General features: G+C 40.3%; 1 protein-coding gene across 1 annotated transcript; it reads left to right on the top strand.

The window, feature by feature from the left end:
- The first annotated feature begins 5,642 nt into the window (after nt 1-5,642).
- LOC134060040 (protein mono-ADP-ribosyltransferase PARP14-like) lies at nt 5,643-25,070 on the top strand. Its single transcript, XM_062516614.1, has 14 exons — nt 5,643-5,881; nt 6,308-6,438; nt 10,978-12,036; nt 12,189-12,428; nt 15,323-15,544; nt 15,673-15,733; nt 16,053-16,196; nt 18,381-18,440; nt 18,696-18,872; nt 19,645-19,827; nt 19,976-20,605; nt 20,770-20,906; nt 23,859-24,039; nt 24,269-25,070. Exons 1-14 carry the CDS (start codon nt 5,710-5,712, stop codon nt 24,607-24,609), a joined length of 3,738 nt encoding a protein of 1,245 aa, XP_062372598.1. The 5' UTR covers nt 5,643-5,709; the 3' UTR covers nt 24,610-25,070.
- The last annotated feature ends 10 nt before the right edge of the window (nt 25,071-25,080 follow it).

The raw sequence follows: 25,080 nt of genomic DNA, 5'->3' as shown, positions 1-25,080 counted from the left end.
ATATTAGAAAGTGGACCTTTGGAAAGAGAGAGAGTGAAGACAGCAATAAAAAAAACAGAACCATCATGTTGGTGGGGGAAACAGGAACAGGCAAAACCACCCTCATCAACAGCTGGATCAATTACTTCCTGGGTGTGACGATGGAAGACAATGTCTGGTTTGAGATCTCAAAAGAGACCAAAGGTGACCCAACAAAGTCTCAAACACAGTGCCTCACTATTTATGAGGTGTTCATCGAAACATCACCTATTTCCTGGTCTATCATTGACACCCCTGGAGATGTGCAAGACATGACCATTGTGAAGAGGCTTTGGAATTCAATCACAACCTATGATGGGATCAGTTCTATTGATGCAATAGGCCTTGTAGTTGCAGCAGCCCTGAATCGGCTTGATAACAAGCAGTTCTTTATCTTTGATGCCGCTCAGTCCTTATTTGGCAGAGATGTCAAGGACAATATAGTGGTCTTCATTACACATGCTGGTCAAAGGATCCACCAGAATGCTCTGACAGCCTTAGAGAAAGCAAATGTCCCAGTTGCTAAACATAAGACCAATGATCCTATCCATTTCCTGTATGACAACATTCAATCTGATAAGGTGAATGCTTCTGATGATCTCTACAAAGCAAAGTGGGAAATGGGGCAGAGAAGTACAGAGTGTTTCATTGCATCTTTGGAGAATTTTGAGACACAAGACCTGAGCTTGACTAAAGTTGTCTTGATGGGTCGTCAAAAGCTGGAATCATCTGTGATCGAATTAAAGGAACGCATTCAACATATTGTCAGTGGAAAAAACACCTTAGATTATTTGGAGAGAAGAGAGAAAAGCAAAAAAGAGGATTTTGAATATGAAGTTCAGGAAGAATACAAAGAAAAGGTCTCAATCTCAAATCAGTATTGTAAGTATGCAACCTGTTGCACATCTTGTGAAAAAAACTGTCATAAGAAATGTTGGTGCATTAATAAGAGATTGTGTACCATCATGAAGAAAGGAATGTGCACCCAATGTAAATGTCCTTTGGAGAATCACGACAGAGGGACAGAAAAGTATGAATCTAAAACACGGACAGTCAGAAAAACTGATGAGGACAAGAAGGCGCAGTATGACAAAGAATATGACAGACAAGCGGAAGAGAAAAAAAAGGTGGCGGCTGACCTCCGTGAATATGAGGAAAGCAAGTGCAAATTACTGGATGAAGCATATAATCATATCATCAAACTTGAGGAAATTGCTTTAAAACCAATGTCTGTATTCACCCTGGAACATCTTGACTTTTTGATTGAGAGGATGAAGGAGACAGAGACAGGCAATACAGAAAAGGTGAAGACACTGGAGAATCTGATGAGAGTGGATGAAAACACACAAAGAGCACTGAAGTATTTGAGGTACTACATGAGGAATAAGGAATATGAGAGAGAGATGACCCCATGACACTTGGGATGTCTTATTTGTGTACGAAATTAGTATTTAGTCTACTTCAGAGTAAATTTTAGGCAAGCATGTTGTGTTCCTGTGGTTGTATACAGTATGTGTGTGTTTTGCCCTTTTTCATTTGATTCTTTTTGATGTATAAAGACATTACATTATAACAGACATTACGTATGCGGCTAAATCAGTAATTTCCTTCAAGTGTAGGGCTATGGGGGAGCCATACAGCAATGCATGGAAACAAGCAAACAAACAACAACAACAGACCCATATAATAGCATGTGAGTAATGAGCTGAGAAACATATTTTTCATGTTTGCATTGTGCTAATGCTGAGGAACAGGACATTGGAAACCAACAAACTGGACTATAGGAATTAGGTGTGTTTTGAAATGGGAATCTGCTGAGCTGCTTCCTGAACACATACTTTTTTCTCAGCATGCATTAATGGATATTTCTCATTTCTTGCAACTACTGTACATTATGGGTAATATTTGAATACCAAGTTTGTCAAGTTGGGCATTTTGGTCCTCTGTAACCATTTTCTTCATCACGGGCCTTGCTAATGTTGTCCAGTTGCACATTGTCACTGACAGGCAAATGAAAATGTATGAGCATGAGGATTGTTGTCAGTGAGAATCAGTGGTGTTGCATACAAGTGCATGCCAGAATGGTTTCATAGAATGTTTTCCAAGAATAATAATTTTGTTATCAGTATGTAAATTGTCAACACACTGACCATCCAGTTCAGCAGTGTACCAGGCTACTGAAGGAATAAATGCATTTTATAGACTTTCTGTTTCCGTTTTAATATTCCATATGTTATCTTAATGCAGATGAAGTAGTTTGGGAACAAAGTAGAACATTCAAGTATTGTTTTTGTTTGTCTTGTTGAAAGGGTCTATACAGTTTCTTTCCTCTTTTCCATTGACTGGAAGACAATGGCAGGTTCTTAAATGCGCATGTATGAAGTTTAGAACTAAGTTGTAACACTCATCTAAACTGTAAAAACATGAAATGTAAACATGGCTGTGATATCAGGGAGATGCCCTTTATGTCACTAGTGTGGCAGACAGGATGTGCCAAACCACAGACTAGCTAACATCTCAACCGACTTCCTGTAACCTGCAGCCAAAATGCTGACAATATGCTGATGTTAGTTCTCGTATGCCTTTTATAGTTCATTAACTGAGGCCCTAGACCAGGGGTGCGTTTCCCGATAACGATGGATAGACACTCTTACGAGGGTTTTCTACGATTCATCTTAAGATTGATCGTTAGGATTTGCCGACTGTTTCCCGAACATGCTCGTAGCGTGAACGCGCGTGCACTGCTCTTACGATGCTCTTAAGGGAGCTGTCCACGATAAAAGTTCTGAAATATCCCCTAATTTGATGGTGATGTCAGGTGACTGCACGTCATAGCTAAGCCACCGTCTGAACTTCGGATCTATACATTAATACGAAAATAGAAAACCTTTGACATCTGCATGTAAGCATTCCAATTAGCCTAGGTCATATAGCCTACCACACGCATACATACTTTTGTATTAGCCTATTTAACATTAGATTGTTGCCCTGTTTTTATGTTTGTTGGAAGATATGTATATTAGGCTTCGGCTAGCTTAGGCTACTCCTACATCGTTTATGCGAGTTCTTTGCTAACCTAGGCCCTACTTGTGAGAGCACGGTGCAATAACGTTTCGTGTCACTTAAGCAGACGTTTGAATAAAGAGGTTGAAAGAAAATGAGGAAATGTGTAGGCTTAAATAACATAGCCTATAGGCTTAGATTTTGACGCAGAACAGACTATTGTCACATATTCCTTTCTCTGTTTTTACGTCATAAGCCTAATAAAAAATAAAAAATAAAAAAAATAAAAGGCTACATAACAGGGCTGTAGTACTCGAGTCCGGACTCGAGTCCGGACTCGAGTCCGTTTTTTTATGGTCTCGGACTTGTCTCGGACTCGGCTGGTATCTGACTTGGACTTGTCTCGGTCTCGGCCACCGGTCTTGCCAAATATGGTTCTTGGTCTTGACCGAGTCCAGGCATCTTTATTATGTTATAATATTCAAGGGAAGTATGTGATATTAAGGGGAATGGTTATACTTACAAATCCTGGGTGGGTATTTAGATCAGCAAAATTAATAATAACCCAAAATTATTGTCTTTATACTGTCATGCATGCAACTTGTTTTTTTCTGTCCTGGACTCGGTCTTGACTCGGACTCGAGTCTTTTGGACTCGGTCTGTCTTGGACTTGAACCTCTTTGGACTCGGTCTTGACTTGGTCTCGACCGGTCCTGGTCTTGGACTTGTCTTGGACTCGACAAAGGTGGTCTTGACTACAGCCCTACTACATAAACATAATGGCAAACGTTTCTGGCAACGTCTCCTTTCATAACTTGTAGGCTATATTCTTGTCCGGTTTTAATAACATTATGTCCATTGAATTAATGCTATTTTGCACGCTAAAATCTGAATCATCACAAGTAAATTTACAATAAAGAATGGTAACGTAAGTTGGATCAATATATTCTTAATTGTAATCCCCCTGCATATCCTGCTGGTGACTCCACTGAGGCATAGAGTTACGACGCTCTTAGGCAGTAACGAGAACTCTGGATCACTCGTAGATCTACGAGTGTTTTCACGATGCTCTTAAGCTACGATGGTTTCGGGAAACAGTCGGCAAATCTTAAGACGGTCGTAAGAGGGACTTTACGATCATCGTAGGCTTACGATGCTTTCGGGAAACGCACCCCAGGGGTGTCAGACTCATGTTAGGCAGTGGGCCAGATTTGTTGAAATGAGACCTTGTGGGGGCCGTCATTGTCATGGTCATTGTCATTTTCCTGTGTGGGTATCAGATTGGTGTATAATGATGTAATGCAGTGTTGAATGAATAAGCCCGATATATTTCCTAACTGCCACACAACCCTTCTGTTACCATTACAGGTCCCCTACCTATCTTTCAGAAATGATTGTTTCTCTGGAAGGATATTGGCGACTTACTTACATAGAATTGCATTCAGTTCTACAAACTAAAACTTATCCAGTCAGTGCTCTTTAGCGCTTACCTTGTTCCGGTTGCGATCATCTTGCATATTATGAGAAGAAAGTCCGTACAAGTTGATTACCTAACTCTCCTCCTTTTGTGTCCATTGACAGTAGCTTGTGCAACATTTAGTTTACTTCATTTAGTTCAAACTTCTCCTAGAAAAATTGAAGTGCATTTTAAAAAACAATCCCTTGAATGATGACTTCTGATAGTTTGTGGAAGGAAATTGACGGATGGAAACTTACAAATATTACATAACCATCAACAGATTTAAGGCATCTTGCTAAAAGAAAAAACATAACTGTTAATTGACTGAGGGGGCCCATTCAGGTGTGGAGAACACAGTAACGACACACAGTTACCTCGTTTCCACCGCAGAGGTGCCAATGCTGGTGCCGTGCCGGTGCCCAATCTCGAACTGGTTCTGCGTGTTTCGACCGAACAATGACAGGTGCTGGTGCCAAAAAGCCGGGACTGGCACGACACCGTGAAATTGCTGGTCCCAGAGTTGGGACCGTTACGTAATAAGGGTCGTGGCACCATGGCAACATAAGCACTCTGAACTTTAAATAGGTTGAGAATACATTTAAAATAAAAAATAATAATAAATACATTTTCAGTTCCTTTTTTTATTTTTAAGTTTTACTCATCCTGAATGAGTACAATGAATGTACTAGATGTCACACAACTTCTATGAGTATGAAAGTAGTGCCATCTACTGGTTAGGCAGCATATGAATCACATATAAATCAGATGTCATAATACTATGCAAAATGTGTTATCTAAAAGGTAACTGACTGATATCTTCCAACAAAATAAAGCTCGACCTACAGTATCCTCTTTTTATGCCAATTTCCTCTTAACTTGGGCATTTCTGCTTTTGTGTCTCTCAGGGCCATGTTATCATGACAGGACTAGTTCCTTCAACTTTTTTGTTTTATTTTTTTCCGTTATAGTCTACCTTTTGGTTTAGTTTTCCGCAAGACGTTTGATAATATTCATTACTCTACTCTTGCTCTTTTGCACTATGTTGTACTATTTATGATTAAAGTTATACTTAAGGTGTCAGATTACAAGGTTTTACATCTGGTGACACGTCAGAAGTGAAACTGAAAGTGTGGTGGGCATAAGAGAATCGAGAAACAAAGGACCAACGTAAGAGCTAGTGTTATAAAACATTGCCGATACAAACACTCCGGCTGGTCAGTAAGGACACAATGGCTCTCTGCAGACATGCAGTGTTCTTCCAGACCAGAGTGCTGACCAACTCAGAGAAGGAGAAAATACAGAAGTACTTTAAAATCAGGAGAAGGTCAGGAGGAGGTGAATGTGGACCAGTGGAGGACAATACTGATAACACCTACAAGATTTCATTTCTGGAGCAAGAAGGTAAGAGCAGCATTGTTTGCTTGCTTTGTTAAAACTCAAGCTCAAAACAGACATATCAGTTATGAATCCTTAATTTGTCCTGATCTGGGCAACCATTGTGCAGAGAGAGAGAGAGAGAGAGAGAGAGAGAGAGAGAGAGAGACTGGGGTCAAAAGACTGGTAGCCTGAAAGGATGAAATTGAGGAATTTTAGCCTGGTTTACACAACTTTTTGTGCATAGAAGATGAGGCCCCTGGCCACGAAAAGGGATCTGCATCTAGTTGGGACTAGGCTTTTAAACAATGTTATGGTAACTGATCCGGAGGGGAAAAAATAAAAAATAAAAATAACATTGCATGCTAGATTGTATGTTGCCCCGTATTTAAAATAAACTTACAAAGCTTTTAAACACATATATAATATAACTCTTTATTGAAAAACAAACAGCTCAGCAGAGAATTCTGGATCGAAAGGAGCACGTGATAGACTTGGCTGCTGGGCAACTTTGCATCTCACTTTTCACGGAAAATGACACACCTAAAGCAAAAGAAAACAGACATTCTGCTGAGTGCCTACAGGTGAGTGACTGGGCGCGTACCCATTGCTGTTGAGCTTTTTATGCAAAGCACTTTGTCATGGTTCTGTAGTTGAGTATGATCTCCGTCCAGACTTGTCAAACCTGTTTCATATCCTCTGTATAACCCTTTGTATAACATGAATTTACTTGAATTGAGATAAGTAAGGCACAATGAGAAATAATGAGAAATAAAAATGTTGCCATACAAGCATGATTTCAAATATTAATCAACTATAAAATAGAGCAAATCTATAGGCGTATATTGTTCATTGCCAGAGTCAACATTATGGGGGCAATATCCAACCATCCATATACCACACACCGCCTGCATGAAAACATTTACTGACATGGAGTGGACAGTATCATAGATACCCGTGATTAAATCAGATTTTGTGTTGCTTTAAAATAAGTCTGTCTGTCTGAGGATGGACGTGAGTGGATGCTTTTGTTGTTTAATTTTGACTGAAACACATTTTTTCCACAGGGAAAGAAACAGAGAGAAAGTGTAGACTAACAAAGACAGAAAGGGGAGCCCATGGATAAATTAAAAAAAAAAGAATAATAATAAAAAATATATAAATGAATAAAAGCTACATTTGCAGGGTTACCTACAGATCATTCATAAGGACCTACTATCTGGCTCACAATTTACTGTCTCTTGCTTGGGATGACCCCAAACTCTCTTCTTTTCTTCACTTCTTATGAAGGTATTTTTTCTATTGTCTCTTGCATTATAAAATTCCATGTTTCTTTCTCTTTTCTAGTCTTGGCTGTTATTTGCCATTAGGGTATTTTAGGCCATGTTCATGATAAAAGTAATCCATCCGTTATTGCAATACTTTATCAATGTTTAGCCAACACTGTAAAGATTAGAACTTGCCTTTTGTCCTGCGAACTAAGGTTTGTAAGTAAATATAACTAAAAAAAAATCAGGAAGACATGGTAAACTAGAAAAAAACAATTGATCCAACTTTTTTTGTAATTGCATCTTGCAAACTTGCAAAATTAAGTTGACTCAACTTAAATATTCAATTATATATCAGTGCAGTCTTCCCTGAATTTATTTCAACTTATGAAATAAGCAAATGTATGTCTACTCAGTTTCATGAGTTAACACAACATAAAAAAAGAAGTCCAAGTTGTCCAAGTTATTTGTTTTTCACTGGGTTTTTAAGTTGGTTCAACTTGAAATATAAAAGTCAACTGATTTCACTAACTTTTGAAGTTGACAGTGAAGAACTAAAATAATCAAGTTAACTTAAAATTGTAAGTTATGGTCCTAACTAAAAAAAAAATGTTAGTTAGTTCAACTCAAATTTTCAAGGCTACCGGCTGCCTTGAATTTTTGAGTTGAAGGCATTGACTTATCTTTTTAAGAACTGCAATGTTTTTCAAGTTCTGCCAACTAAGTATTTTTAATTCAAGTTACTGGAATTTTCAAGTCTGTAAAACGTACTATTTTGAGTTCAGATACCATCCCCTGTAGGAATTATGGGCAAATGTTATTTTCTTGTTTATAATGTCTATTTTTTCTCATTACTGTTTATTGCTGCTTTTTTGGATGTGTATAACACAAATCAACTATTGAACAAAATGACTATGTGACAGATTTTCAGAGATTTGTCAGGGTTACCATTGAGGAGAAGACCATTATCAAAATATAATGTCATTTTAAAAAGTAGACGTATATTAATTGTAGTGCAATGCGAAATTGACTGCTTTCTCAATTTGCATTAATCTGGTTCCTTCGCGGTATCACAAAGCCGGCCACTCAATGCTTTCTTGCATTATGTGTCTGCAGGTACAGTATGCTGCTAGAGAATGTATGCCCTATGACGGACAGACATTCTGGGTTTCTCCAATAATATATAGTGTTATTGGGGACAAGGCTCTCTGAGGGCCCTCTGTCATTTCTGGGCCCTTGGAATCTTCCTAAACACCCACCCACTGATGCTCCTGTATTTTTCCTGGGGTGGATTTGATTTTCTCCTTGTAGGGTGAAGATTCTTGACCCTAACAAATTTATCATGAATTAATGTAAAAGCAGCAACTGCACTAGTTGCAAACAGGAAGTTCATAGTCACAATGATATCACTAAGAATGTGAATATCTATTTGTGCCGCTAGCACATTCATTACTCTAAACCCTATGCACAGGATTAAGTCATTGTGGATGGTCATGGTTTGTAGCAACAACAAACAATTACATGACAACATGACCAAAACAGTATGGCCTTTAGTGTCACTGTCACTTAGTTTTAGCTTTGCTTAGAATCTTATTTCAAGATTACATTTCAGTTGGAAACTATTTGTGATTTCTTTAAGAATATGTTGACTGGTGCTGTTGCATTCTGGGAACAAACACGTTATTAGGGGATCGTAATCTGAACTCAAAATAGTACGTTTTTACAGACTTTCAAGTAAATTTCCAGTAACTTGAATTTAAAAAAAATCAGTTGGCAGAACTTGAAAAACTTAGCTTACACAACTTAATAATTGCAGTTCTTCAAAACTTGCTAAGTTTAAGTTGATTGAACTCAAAAATTCTAGGCAGCCGGTTGCCTTAAAAATTTGAGTTGAACTAACTTTTTTTTTTTACAGTGAATGGGATGCATGGTATAATGTTCGAAATTCTACTTATTTCAAATCAATTTAAGTAAATTCCCTTCTACCCAGTTCTTTATTTAAGTTATGTTGTGCAGTCAGTCTCTGACAGGCTGTGGACAGTGTAAATACATCAGGCATAAAGCAAGGTTTATGTTAGTGATGCTTTAAATGAGTTTAGTTGTTTGATTATTAAGCAAGACTCTCACCATACTAAGCTCACTCTTTTAAGATTGGAAATTAGCATGGGGAGTCTGTGCTTTATTTCTACTGCACAAGAGGCATGATCAATGGGCATCGTTCAAATGACTCCGTACGCTTGGATAGTCCTTTAACCAATCAGACCAACGATCCGGTGCATCTTATGGAAAAGCTAGTTTGTGATTGGACCCAAAAGTTGTGGACAGGAAGCAGGGGAGATAGATGTGCAGTTTCCAGCCTGAGCAACTGGGCAAAATCCAAATTCGCTAGCAGCTCAGGCAGGGTTTACCCAGCCTACTTACATGTAGCCTACTATAGACTGTGTAGGTTACACTGATTTTAGAACAGCTAAGTGGTGTTAGGCACGATGCGCACGGCATTAAACGTGTTAGTGCAGTTAATTGCTAATTGATTTTCTACAAGGCCATATTTGGGGGAAAGTGCAATGGAGTGATATTAAGTGGATATAAACCTGTTATTAACACATTTGGTATCAATCAATATATTTACATACATACATACAATATTTAATTAATGTGCCAATAGTCAAGCTGTCCACATATTTAAGCAATAAGCCCAGAGAGGCCATGGTTTATACTGTATAATCGAACAGCTAAGGGGCGTTGTTAGGCACGATGCGAAGCGGATATTCGCTGACACTGAATATCTTGTTTGCCCAATAAAAAACATGAGTTACATTTTTAACTCATGTAAATCTCTCTTTATTGCAACATGCCGATTTACCAGGTGCAACGCCCAGCCAGGTCTGTGTAGAACTTACATTAACAATAGGGGCAGGTTCAAACACATGCAAAGAGCCCATTTACTGCATGTCTTTGTATGGGGCATTTTAGTTGATTATTGGGGGGTGGGTAAAGCAAAGTATATTACTGAGAACAAAGTATATTGTGATTACTTCTTGATATTACTTCTTTGAGAGCTTCCTAATAAGGAAATCATATTGTATTTAGACAAGGTGAACTTCTCCCACCTGTGGAATGTATTGTGGTTCATTGACATATGTCATTTTTTTTTCTCTCAAGGATTGGCATAGAGGCAACAGGACTGGTTTCTGTTGTCGGTGCCATTGTAAGACTCTCTGAGACCAGTTTGAACAGTTTCATCTCTCTGTTGTTGAAAGAATCTTGTATGGGCTGTTTTTAATTATTGGTCTATAGGCCCGAGTTTCATTTGACATTTCAAGTTCAAGTATTTATTTGCAATTTGCTCAAGTACAGTGTACAGGTGCATTGGATTGCTTGTGCAGATCCATTAAAAAAAAAACACTCATTATGCATTCACTCATTATGACCGCCGCTAGCGTAGCAGTCATATCGTGATTGTTTAAGGGTTTTTTTCCCTCCCGTCATCTACTTCCTGAATTGTTGGTCAACGATTCCCGGGAAACTGTAACACTGAGGAACATGAAACTTGGTAGGCATGTAGCCCCAGTAGACTTTGGTACGGACTCGATTAAATTCATTCTGGACTCTCTATCCGACCGCATAAAGACCTGGGGATACTTCGGTTTGGCTTTAGGGACCCTCTACTCACTACCACGTAAGTGTAATGTTGTTTGGAACAGTAGAAGAGGTATAAAAAAAATTCATTGAAATTACTTGATCAAATTGGGTTACCACTGCATGATTCAGTTTCCTAAATCTAGACATTTCCTTCATGTGCAACCGATGTACATGATAAAATCAAGTAAATCCAGATATTCTTTTTTTCTCCAGTGCACTGAGATGCAATTCACCCTGGTGGAGGAGGAGTTCGGAAGAGAAATCAAGCTTTCATCCCCACATGTCAAGCTCACCAGACAGGGAAGTGGGACTCCAGTGTTTGAGGGGCCAGAGGCAGAGGTAGAGGCTGCACGCACCACACTACAGGAGCTGGTCAAGAAGATCCGACAAAGGAGTCTCCAGTTACCTGCCCCACTCCTTGCCTTCCTTGCGTCTAGTGGAGCCCTACAAACATACCAGACCCGGTTCAAGCAGAGCCTGAGGAGTCCAGTGATGCTTGAGGTGGGACCAGACCTGGTCCTGTCCAGCCTTACTACAGAGGCCCTTGAGGAGGCAGCAGCAGCTCTGGAGAGAGACCTGACTGTGGAGACTGTGGTCTTAGAACAAGCAGAAACAGAGTCACCAGAAATAGCAACCCTTAGAGAAACCTTGGATTGTGCCCTGCAACAATCTAACCACAGCGTTCCAAGGGTCGAGCTTAGTTATGGTACACCTTCACAATCCAACCCACACATGCCTGTCCAGGTTGTTGGGTATAGGCAAGACGTAGAGCGGCTGAGGCAGGTCCTACTCAACTACAAGCTCAATCAGGCAGATATCTCTGATTTCATGAATCTACCCAACTCATTTGTGGTTGATCACTTGTTCCAAGTGTTGGAGCTGCTTGGAGTACAGTATACTGGTCTAAGAATGATGCCCATCCATTTACCAGGTCCTGGTGTGCAGTTTACTGGCCCACGTCAGATGGTACAAGAATTTCGGAAAAGACTTGCCTCAGGAATAGGGTCTCTGATCACTAAAGACTTTAATGTGGAAGGACCAGGAGCACTTAAGTACTTCAGGGGTGAAGGAATGGATAGCATAGCATTGCTGGAAAGCTCCCACAAGGTCATGGTGTTTTTTTCATCAGATCAATCTCAGGTCTTTGTTTCAGCTAGTCAGTCTGCAAGTACCATCTCCATTACTCTACCTGTTCCATCCCTAACACTACCAGATTATTCAAGAAATAAAATACATCTTGAGGTTGTACTTGGACAGCTTGAAAACCAGCAGGTAAGGGTGGTGTAGTTCTACCATGTCATATCACTTTTCATTTTACATGTACATCTTCAATGTCGAATTGGTTCCAGATGTAAAGAGACAACTGCCAAAAAGCAAATAGATGTACAACTTGCTATGAGAATAACATGACATGATTATTGCAGGTTGATGCGATGGTGGCTCCCATGATGAGAAAAACATTAACAGCAACCAATATTGGGAAAGCAATTGCCCAAAAGGCTGGAGACCAGTTTCAACGTAACTTTGATTGCTCCAGAAAATGTCAGGATAGTCTCAAACCAGGAGATGTTTTGGAGGTTGAGGGCACTCCATCATTGGGATGCCAAAAAGTCCTCTTCATAGAGTGTGTGCCTTCGGATGCGCTGAGGGGAAACAGTGAAAAGGTAACTGAAAAGGGCAATGAAATGACTGAATCAAATGAAAGGGTTTGTTCACTGACAACAGTGTTTAGAATTCTAATACAGAGCTTTAAAACACCTGTGGTTCTGTGGATCAAACACATGCTTTCACATTTTCCTGAAATATATTGAGGATTCCTAGCTGATGTCAGTTGCTTATTTTCTTCTCAAGACTTGGCAACACTGACAGTGATAGAAAGCCTGTCGAACAACGTGGTTAAAATGTAGGTCATGAGGGCATAAGGAAAAATGTGGCTGCCTATATTGCAAAAGTGAACATCCCTCGCCCCCCCATGAGTGTCTTGTCATTTTCAATCAAACATCAGAAAGGTCTTCATGGCAGAAGGCATGCTTTTAGAAAACTTATGGGGTTTTAAATGTTCCTAATAGACTTCTTTAATTTGCCAACTGAAAGTCACAGTCTTTCTGCAGTACAAATAAAAGAAAATGTTGCTGTTGTTGGTACAATAGACTACCTGTTACACTTGCGATGTACCTAACAGACAGCAGTGTAATTTTGAGGTGTTTCGATGTAGCCTACAGTATCACTAGGCTAGGTTATTAATGCATTGGAAATAGCATAGCTATAGACTGCCTAATCCTAGTTTTTGAAACGATTTAGGATGGTATGAACACACTTTAACCCTTTGCATACGTTTGCCAACATGCTGTGGGTAGACCTCATTTTTTAATCTGTCTTTACATTTACTTGTGTGCAGGAACCCAAATTATTTGTTTTAAATATCGTAGCTTCGAGCCTACGTATCCAATATGGTTTCACTGCGCAGGGATCACTGAATTGCACGAGTGTACCAGCTCATACCTGCATTGGTGCTGGCACCAAACTAAGACGTATTTCCTGGTTGGGGAAACCTTTAGTTTCTTTATAGATAGACAGTTCACTCAATTTAAAGGCAATTGATAACCACAACTGAACAACAATAGCCTGCCCTTGCTAGCACTGAGTAGGAAAGTTCTTACCTTGTCTGAAAGCTAGCCAGCTGAGCTGACAGAGTTTAATCCAAGCTTAGTTAAGATAAACTGTAGGCCTATTTCGAAAAACATAGCTAAGTGACTGGCTAATGAACCCTGCTAACTAAAACACCAGTTTATAGACCTCTGACGTTCACCTACAAATAGGATCCAAAGCTGCCATCTTTGCCCATATAAGGAGTTCCGGGTGTTAATTGGAGCTAACTGCCTATGGCAAGTCTGGGGTAGCAAAGATAAAAGTGTGTCATCTTCACCTACCGAAGATCACAGCATCCACCTGAAGTCAGAGGGCAAAACTTTGTAGCGCAAAACGTCTGCATTTCCAATTTCTTCATCCCTGTGAGAGTTTAGCATTCAAAATCCCCATATTATTTTCCCATAGAAAAAAATCTCAAGATACAGGATCTCCTTATTTGGACAAAGATGGTGGCTTTTTTGTAGGCGAACTTCAGAGGTCTGTGGGTGCCTCTCATTTGGGCTTTTATATGTCCTCCCTCACTTCTCGGGCCTCGATCCTCACTGATCTACATAAAGAATGATGGGGGGGAAACAATGGGATAGTCTATCCAGTGTTAGTTATAGATCAGTGGGAACGCCCCTCGAGGATCGAGGAGGCATGTTGAGAGACACCCTATGATAGACAACTGGTAGCATAGTCAACATGTTGTCATTTTGCCAAACGAAAAAAATAGTTGTAATCCAGATGTCAATTAAAAACCAGAGTAGGCCTAGCTCCCGTTGATATGCCTATGATAGCCAGTCAAAACAGTTCACTTGAAGGATCTGTGGCACTGCCAGCTAGCTCGGATGCACCTGCTAACAGCACGTCAACTGTGACTGTGACAGTGACAGTTACTGAGGGACATTAGAATGAGTTGATCATCATATTCCAAATTAAGAGACCACTGGAAATTGAAATATGACCATCAACTCATTCGAATATCACTCAACAACCTTAGGATGACAGGATGTGCAGTGGTTTCTCAGTTTTTTTCCAGAGCTTGAGTTGAGTATTTTAAATAACCTAGGTGATTGACATCCTAGACCTCAAGTAAGATACTGTGACACTAACTATTTAGTTAAAGCAGACCTATGCAAGATGTTTTAGCTTAAGTTGCCTTAACTTATCAGCTTCGCCACAGATCCTTCAAGCGAACTGTTTTAACTGGCTATCGTAGGCATATCAACGGGAGCTAGCCTACTCTGGTTTTTCATTGAAATCTGGAAATTCATTTATATATATCTATAAATGGAAAGTTAGAGCTGTCCAATTTATCAAACCATATTATCTTACAATTACATGAAACATGAGCCCCCAAATTAGATACATAGGTCCCCTGACTATATGCAGGTATACTGTATTTTTGTCAACTGTAGGGCTCCCTTTAGTTGCCCTTCTTGAGAGTTTTTTCGGGCCACCGTGAAGTTGCATGGCACGTTTTCTCGGTAGCGACTCACTACGTCTGGATGGTAGCTGAACGATTTGCCTTGACAACAAATTGTTAAAAAAAAATCTTGTATTGTGTACCTTTACATTTTTCCAGAGCTGTGCCTAGTTGCCTCAAAATCCTCTCATGTTGCAAATCATACAAAATGTCACTGGAACCACTTGTTAATGGTCTCAATGAGTAACAAAAGGTGATTGAAATTGTTAATCGTGAAATCATGTTTGCATAGGGGAAAAGTGACCTACAGAATTATTTGTGATATTTTTACTAATTAAACCAATTTGACCAACAATCGTTTTCAATGTATTACTTTTTGTTTAGTACATGAAGGTGAGATGAGTAAAAAGAGTAACAGACCATGGTGAACTGTAAGTTTAGGAGCAGCTTTGATGAATACTTAATAGTTGTAAGATTTGACATGTGTCTTGATAACTGCAGGCAGTGCAAAACGGACTAAGGCGGGCTCTAGAACTATGTGAGCATCATGCTTTCAGCTCAGTGGCTTTTCCGATTATCGGACCCGAACAAGTTCTGAGCATTCCTGCTAACGAGGCAGCTCAGATCCTGGCAGATGAGATTGTCCGGTTTGGAAAATTAGGACCAAGAACCCTCTCAACTGTACAAATTGTCATCCATCCAGACTATTCCGATTCTACAGAGGCAAGTTATTTGTTCAATATCCAAAAGATTTCAAGTATGCATTCCATAGTTTGTTAATATCAATATCAACATAAACATCACAATACAGATACAACTGAAAGTTAACTAAATGCACTTCTTATTCCAAGGTCTTTCAAGAAGTATGCCAGAAGTTAAGTACATATATGGTGAATATTGATACAGGACAAGGCAAGTGAAAATGTGTCTATCTTTAAGGTGGAAACTGTAGCATTGGTTTTGCTTGTTCAAATTGTGTGTGTATCTGATGAAGTTGGAGATTATTTGAAATAGTGGAACGTCTGGAAACAACTGATAAGGCAGATTTGTACATTTTGTTATTTTGCTCTAATAATGATGCAACAAATTCTGGCACAGTACCATAATATTGATTACTTTTTTATGGATCATTCCCATAGATCTAAGGCTGCTTTTTTCTATCCCTTTGCAATTGGAGATTGTGATACGAGTTGTTGTGGTTCTAATTTTCTATTTTTTTTTCTGTACACAGCTATCTTTCAGTCTCTGACTTCTGACCTGGATGAAATCACACTGCCAGTGGGAGGGATTAAACTTCATCTGGTATTTGGGGACATCACCAATGAAACCACAGATGTTGTAGTGAACACCACAGACTTCCAAAACTTTGATACAGGTATAGTATTTAGATGGGTTTGTGCTGAAATTGAAACATTTATTAAATCATCCCAGCAGTGTGCTAGCACAAAAAAAAATGCAATTATTATGACCGCCGCTAGCGTAGCTTTATTTTCCTCCCGTCATCTACAGTACTTGCTGACTTTTTGGTCAACAATTCCCGGGAAACCGTAACACCGGGGCACATGAAACTTGGTAGGCATGTAGCCCCAAAAGACTTTTACGGGCCACTCCACCCCTGCGCTGGCCCCCCGAAACCCAAATAATGCAGTTATTCCTAAAAAACTAACCGTGGTCCCAAGGGAAGCACAGCGACAACAAGATTGTGTCACTGTAGTCGATCAGCACCGTCACACTCACACACACATGCAAATGCACACACACATGCACACAGAAATACGCACACATCCACAAATTCCACACGCACACACACACACATGTACAGTATGCATGCACACATGCACACATACACACATACATCCACACATACAGACACACACAAAGACACACACACACACACACACACACACACACAAACGCACACACACACACACACTCTTATACACAAAAGCAAACTCACACATGCACACAATCATGTACAGTACAGGCCAAAAGTTTGGACACACCTTCTCATTCAATGAGTTTCCTTTATTTTCATGACTATTGACATTGGCCGGGTTTCCCAAAATCGTTAAGAAGCTCTTAAGTCCTAAGAACTTCTTAGGAGCGTTCTTAGAACATTCTTACAACGCTCCTAAGAAGTTCTTAGCACTTAAGAGCTTCTTAACAATTTTGGGAAACCCGGCCATTGTAGACTCACACTGAAGGCATCAAACTATGAATTAACACATGTGGAAAACAAAAAAGTGTAAAACAACTGAAAATATGCCTTATATTCTAGTTTCTTCAAAGTAGCCACATTTGCTCTGATTACTGCTTTGCACACACTCTGCATTCTCTGGATGAGCTTCAAGAGGTAGTCACCTGAAATGGTTTTCACTTCACATGTGTGCCCTGTCAGGTTTAATAAGTGTGATTTATTGTCTTATAAATGGGGTTGGGAATCAGTTGTGTTGTGCAGAAGTCAGGGGTGATACACAGCTGATAGTCCTACTGAATAGACTGTTAGAATTTGTATTATGGCAAGAAAAAAAGCAGCTAAGTAAAGAAAAACGAGTGGCCATCATTACTTTAAGAAATGAAGGCCAGTCAGTCCAAAAAATTGGGAAAACTTTGAAAGTGTCCCCAAGTGCAGTCGCAAAAACCATCAAGCGCTACAAAGAAACTGGCCGTCCCAGGAAAGGAAGACCAAGAGTCACCTCTGCTGCGGAGGATAAGTTCATCCGAGTCACCAGCCTCAGAAATCGTGCGTTAACAGCAGCTCAGATTAGAGACCAGGTCAATGCCACACAGTTCTAGCAGCAGACACATCTCTAGAACAACTGTTAAGACGAGACTGCCTGAATCAGGCCTTCATGGTAGAATAGCTGCAAGGAAACCACTGCTAAGGACAGGCAACAAGCAGAAGAGACTTGTTTGGGCTAAAGAACGCAAGGAATGGACGTTAGACCAGTGGAAATCTGTGCTTTGGTCTGATGAGTCAAAATCGGAGACCTTTGGTTCCAACCACCGTGTGGACTGCAGAGTGAAGGCAAAAGGGCCAACAAGTGCTAAGCATCTCTGGGAACTCCTTCAAGACTGTTGGAAGACCATTTCAGGTGACTCTTGAAGCTCATCAAGAGAATGCCAAGAGTGTGCAAAACAGTATTAAAAGCAAAAGGTGGCTACTTTGAAGAACCTAAAATATAAGACATATTTTCAGTTGTTTCACACTTTTTTGTTAAGTATATAATTCCACATGTGTTAATTCATAATTCTAATGCCTTCGGTATGAATCTACAATTTTCATAGTCATATAGTATGAAAATAAAGAAGGGGTGTCCGAATGAGAAGGTGTGTCCAAACTTTTGGCCTGTACTGTATATACACATGAGCTACAAGAATAGGAGACATGCATATAAATTGCACAAACAGAATACAGGAAAGTTGACAAACGTCATTTATTTTTTTGGAGAGAATGTGCAGAACTGAGCGGTGGTCATATTGTGTACTGCTATGCGGTATAATAATAACTGTTGTCATGGCTTTGCGCTTCAATGTCATTAATCCTAAACTCCTATAGCTGTGTGCAGGGACATCTTGACCCTGGCAGGCCCTGATGTGAAAAGAAGCCTTCAGTCAGGTGAATCTCTCCAATAACCTCTGGGTTAATGGCTAATTAAAAATCAGAGAATGTGACTGGCAGAATGGGGAGAAAATAATCCTCAACTAATTGTGAACTGATTATATTGTCTCAGATAGAGTTGTTATACTCCAGAGTAGCCTCTATGATTGTAAAAAAAAAATTAAATTGCACATACAATTTAATAAATAAAAGACCACATATTCTTGCACAATGTCATATTACATGTCTGACTTTTTCCTTGTACTTTACCAGCCCAAGTGAAGAGGGGTGAGATCTTCACATCTTCCTCTGGCTCTTTCCCGTGCAAGGCCATCATGCACATCTGTGGTCAAAAGGATCCTGCCGTTATCCAGGGTCTGGCCCGGGACATCCTGCTGCTTTGTGAGAGGAAAAAATACCTATCAGTGGCCATTCCTGCCATCTGTGCTGGTCAGTAAAGAGACGTACATTGTCACATATTCACTTTTAATCTGTTTTAATGTACAATGCACAATATTTACCCTTAGCATAACCATAAGCATAGATGTATAATAAGGGAGGACACAAAAATCACCCATGATATTAAATATAAGCCGGCTTAACTAACTACTAGAGTTTAATACGGGCATTTCAGTCCAAAATCAAAGCATTTGAGAGCATTAAGTAGGCTGATCTGGCAATCCAAAGGTTAAAATGCTTCACTAGCTTGGTGAATTGAAAAAGTAAACATTGGGCCATTGTGTCTCTTTCTCAGTGTTTTGTCACTACTGAGGCTCCCTGAAAAAGCATTATTAGGGTGACCAGACGACCCGAGAAATTCGGGACACTCACAAAATACAAGCAGTTGTCCCGGATCCCGAATCCCGAATCCTGCCCTAATTTTCCCAAAAATTATGGCTTTACAGAGTCTCGAATAGCTATAGTTATTGTCTGAAACATTTTTTATTCAAGGTGGTTGGCTGCTCATTGGAGCTTTAGAAAAAATGTGTTTAGCATAGCCTACTCGCACGAATTGATAATATAAGCTAATTTTCATTCATTGTTGACAAGGGGTGCACAAGTTGCAGCCGTGGAGACAAGGAAAGTGGAGGCAGCCACGAGAAGTGATTGGTTGTATATTGTATTGGTTGCTGATGTCTGGGTTACACAAAGTTACAACACATTCATTCATTGCATCAAAACAAAGGGACAAGAGATAAATAAGATCTGTTCCTCTCTGTAGGAACTGGTGAAATGGACCCCCGGCTGGTGGCAGATGCCATCCTTAACGGAGTGAAGGCTGCAGTCTGTAGCCACGCCTTACAGCACCTCTCCACTGTCCGTCTTGTTTTGCTCAAGATCAATGTTTTCCAGCACTTTCAAGCTGCAGCCCAGGCCATCATTGGTGTACCTGCTATCCCAACAAGTGAGGAGAACACTGTATCCTAAATTCCTAATGTTGTAGAAGTATCAGCTAGATCTTTGTTATTTACTTTGCATCTTGTCTTCAAACTAGTACCTGAGCATATTGGTAGTAATCTGGTCTTGACATTTGTCTCTATGTGCTTACCCAGGCCCTGGTCATTTGAGGGCAACTAGAGTTCCTGTTCATCAGAGTCCACTTCAGTCCCTTAAGTCAGACCTGAGCCCCCTGCTACCCTCTTCACCCAGAGCCTGTACTCCAGCGGCTTTCACACTTCTGGGCACATCTGCACAGGACGTGTCCAGTGTCAGTGCTGGTCTGCAACGGGCCTACACCTCCCACTGCTCCGAGCACACCCTGGCCCCAGAGGAGCTGGCTGCGCTCTCTCATGCAGAGCTGCAGGATCTGGCCGAGAGAGTGAACAGTCTCGGGGTGCAGCTGGAGCCGTCTGGGCCTGGTAGTGGGGCAGGGGTGGTGTTGAGGGGGCTGACTGAGGGGGTAAAAGAGGTGAGGGACGTCATGCAGGGGGCATTACGCCGACAGATGGTGGAGAGGGACCAGAGGGAGCTGTTCACTCATGTGGTGTGGTGCATTATGGGACAGCGAGGGGATTGGGAGAGGTTCCCCAAAGAGGCCAATCAGAAGCTGGAGATGGGTGATGTCAGTGGAGGGGTGATAGATGCTCATGGATACTGTTGGAAGGTAGATCTCAGACAAATGCGAGCAACTGCCACTGGTTTAGGTCGTGTAGCAGACATAAAGAGGCTGCAGAATCTCCCAGGTAATGAATCCCTTTGCCTAATGCTTGATGAGATATGAAAGTTAACTCACAAGTGGACATTTGTACAAAGTAAATGAAAATAGCTATTGTAATCCTATATTGCAACTTCTTATTATCACACTGACATTATGACATCTCTATTTATTGATCTGTTATTGTACCAGATTTCAAAGTTCCTGTTTACTGGGACTCTCTTGATGCTTATGGAGCCCTGCAAATGATCCCACTGGAATCCTCCTCCGCTGAGTACCGCAGGGTGAAGAGGGACTTCAAGAGGACTGCAAAGAAAACTGTACTCAAGGTCTGCCAAATACATCTGAGTTTTATAAATGAAAGTCTGTATTTGGTATGGTATTTTTTTTGCTAATGGTGTACAAATGATAAATACCAGTAATTGGTTAATGCAATGTTACTGTATTGTCCTTTTAGACCGTGAGCCAGGGCCTCAAATTATGGAAACCGTTACCGAAAAGGTGGCAAAAGCTACCATACCTTTTCTGAAAGCCTGGAATCTCAGCTTTTCAATGATGTATGATGGCCATCTGACAAGAGTAGCTGTTTTGAGTTATGACACATAATGTAAACTAAGGTTAAAGAAATAATGTGTATAAATCAAGCAGAACACTGGAATATTTTATTTTGTTATGTTTGGTGTCATTTTAAAGGGGAGACTCTGAGCTTTCATTTAAATCCTTTTGTGAACATTTTGGATAAGTACAGCCAACCCTGGAGCTCTTCAAACCTTTAATCACACACATTTCCCTTAGCCTCGCGAGCCATCCACGTACTTCCGGCCAAGGATTGCCTCCACTACGAGTCTGGCCGTGCTCCTCTGTGGAGCATTCTGCTCGGTAGAATTGTAACAGAACGCCCCCCCTCCAGAAAGCAGCCAATAAACGAAGAGACGGGTTGGTGGGGGCGAAAGGGGGAGGGCGCTCGTGACGATGACGTTAAACGCCTGCGCTATGTTGTTATGAGTAACTATCGCCGATTGGGTGAGAGCTGTCCAATCAATTCAAACCAGAACTGGGCGTTACTTCCCGCTTCCTGCAAGCGCTTCAGAGCAAAGAAATTCCAGACCATAATACGAAATGAAATGGTAGTATTATGGGATGGTTAGGACCAGGCTACATTTCCCTACCATTTCCCTGCCATTTTTTGTCTTTTAATCCTGTGGCACCTGGGAGCATCAGAGAAACAAAATCCAAACACTGAAATACTGGCATGACCCTAAGGATTCAGGAAATGTATCATTTACCCATGTTATCTGATTTGGAGGGGGTGATTTACAGTCTTGTATCAGAGATGGCGTTTTTTCAAAGACATAAACAGTAGTGTACTATTACCCTTAGGCTAATTTGTTGATATGTCAAGTTGAAAGTCTGAGGTAAATATATTTTAAATAATAATTATTGATACAGATCATTTTGAAAAAGTTGTTATTCAGCATTCTCAGCATTTTTAGATAGTTAAAAAGGTCCTTAATACATATCCACCACATATCATTTATATCAGGTCCCCACTTTCTTGGAATTTACATTAAAAAATGAATGCCTTGTTCTCAGGCAAGAAAATACACGTATACACTGCGATACTGTAAGTGCATTTGCAGGCCATGGTAAAGTGTCAGCCCTAAAACTTTTTTAGAAGAATGAAAACTTCTGTGAGACCTTTCAGAAGGTTGGGGCAGACTGGGCAATGACACCTGAGTTGTATGCAGCCTTAAAGGAGTTCACATGTCAAATGTACAGCTCCAAGTCCAGAATCACCAACATCAATGAAATGAAGAAGTATGCACTTTTTTTGTGCAAAGAAAGGCGTAGAATCCTGGCAGTTAACTCCATGCTCGGATTCTCTCAGGAAGCACGGTCTCAGAGCTAACTATCAAGGTGCTATCTGGAGAGGATGCCTCGAGAACAACCCTGAGGTTCCTTCCAAAGTTGAGCATGGGTGGTCTAGACTGGACCAAGATGGTGACTTGCAGCTCTCCATAGACTGGTTCAATGTCTCCATTGGTCCACTAGCAGTACTTGAGTTTCTGTCCATGCAAGAGGGACTGTGTCACTCCTCATGTCAGTGTGTTGCACTGTATAACAACTTTTTCAAAATTATCTGTATCAATAATTATTATTTCAAATATATTTACCTCAGACTTTTAACTCGACATATCAACAAATTAACCTTAAGGGTAATAGTACACTACTGTTTATGTCTTTGAAGAAACGCCATGTCTGATATAAGACGGAAAACCATCCCCTCCAAATCAGATAACATGGGTAAATGATACATTTTCTGAATCCTTAGGGTCATGCCAGTATTTCAGTGTTTGGATTTTGTTTCTCTGATGCTCTCAGGTACCACAGGATTAAAAGACAAAAGATGGCAGGGAAATGGCAGGAAAATGTGTGTGATTAAAGGTTTGAAGAGCTCCAGGGTTGGCTGTACTTATCCAAAATGTTCACAAAAGGATTTAAATGAAAGCTCAGAGTCTCCCCTTTAAAATGATACCAAACATAACAAAATAAAACATTTCAGTGTTCTGCTTGATTTATACGCATTATTTCTTCAATCTTAGTTTACATTATGCGTCATAACTCAAAACAGCTACTCTTGTCAGATGGCCATCATACATCATTGAAAAGCTGAGATTCCAGGCTTTCAGAAAAGGTATGGTAGCCTTTGCCACTTTTTCGGTAACGACCAACCCCTCTGGCTCACGGACTATTTATGAGAATGTAAGAATCTCAAGTAATTGCAGGTTCCTCTTAGCCTGGGTGTTCCCATGCTGCCTTGTTGCGCGCGATTTGATTCACGCTGCTAAGTCTGGAAACTACCGCCCTAATCTTTGCCTGAGATAGGGGACCGATCACAGAACAGAGGGGAAAGCAAGACGATGATGAGCTATGCTCAGACGCATTTGATAGACATCAGTGGCGCCCAATGAACGGATCTGGGCATTTTTTCTAATACGAGAAAATGAATGTTTGGTTGCCAGACCATATGTTTCATTTGAGGAGTGGTAGGCACTTTCCAGGCTAGGTTCCTCTTATACTGACCGTTGCTTTTTGCAGATTGCAAAATGTATGTACAGTAGTTTATTATTGTTATTCAGCCTTATGACTAGGGATACTGTTTAAAGATTTATTTTTTTGTATTGTAGAAAGCATATTCTTATATTATTTTTTTCTTAGCATATTGCACATGAGGTATGTATTCATATGCATGTTTGTGTAATATATATTTGTATTCACAGATTGAGCGTGTGCAGAACGTGCACCTGCGTCGTGCGTTTGAGGTTCAGCGGCAGCAGCTGGAGGATAAGAACGGTTCACCTGTAGGGGCCGGGGAGAAGATGCTCTACCACGGCACCACAGCCCAGGCCTGCCAGTCCATCATGAAGAATGGCTTCAACCGTAGCTTTGCAGGCCAGAACGGTATGAGTCTTATCTTAATCAATTTATTTAAATCAGTGATAAATCATCCAATTATGTCTGCCTTGTGAAACATTAAGAAGAAGTGTCATAAAGTCTCTTTTCTTGTGGATAATTTTAGTCAGTGGTATGATGGGATTATAGTTTATCTTTATATGTTGTATTCTTCCATTGTTTCCATGCATTTTATCATCTATTTGCTCCGCGTTTATCGTTTTGTTCCTTTGTTTAGCCACTGTATACGGACTGGGAACCTACTTTGCTGTGAATGCCAGCTACTCCGCTAACCCCACCTACTCCCGCCCTGAAGCAGACGGCACTCAGCTCATGTTCGTGGCTCGAGTTCTGGCAGGTTCCTACACGTTGGGTGGGAGCGATATGAGGGTCCCCCCACCGGTCTCTCCTCAACAGCCTGACATCCGCTTCGACAGCCTTGTGGACAACCACCAGAACCCCAGCATGTTTGTGGTGTTCCATGACAGCCAGGCCTACCCTGACTATCTCATCACATTCAAAGATAATTCTTCAACTACCGGCCTTTTTGACCTAGGCATTTTTAGACATTTTTTTTAGAGATCTTTCAATTAAAATATTTTTTTCATATTCTGATTATCTGCTCTATCTAGAAACATGCCCTAATAGTGGCTGAGTTGTTTTTACTTAAAAGGGCGCTATTATGCTTTTTAGTTTTTTCCTTGTCCTACTGTAGATTACAGTATACATAGCTTGTTGTGTACACTGTAAAAAGTTGCTCATGACTTCATTTTAAAACTATATTTATTCCAATTGTGGACGACCAGCAGAACCCCAGCATGTTTGTGGTGTTCCTCGACAGCCAGGCCTACTATCTCATCACATTAAAATAATTGAATGCCCTCATATGATGGGGAAAAACATAGCCTAATGTCAGATTGAAATTCTGAAACTCAACCATTAATCATGATAAACAAGTATACAATATATTTTACAATAATAACAAATAAGATGATAATAAAATAAGATGAACTAAAATAGGTTATTTGTGATCACTAAAATATTTTTTTT

This window comes from Sardina pilchardus, chromosome 16 (assembly GCF_963854185.1).
Source record: "Sardina pilchardus chromosome 16, fSarPil1.1, whole genome shotgun sequence".
Lineage (NCBI taxonomy): Eukaryota > Metazoa > Chordata > Actinopteri > Clupeiformes > Clupeidae > Sardina > Sardina pilchardus.
The sequence above is the reverse complement of the archived record's forward strand: the minus strand, read 5'-3'. Positions and strand labels throughout refer to the sequence as shown.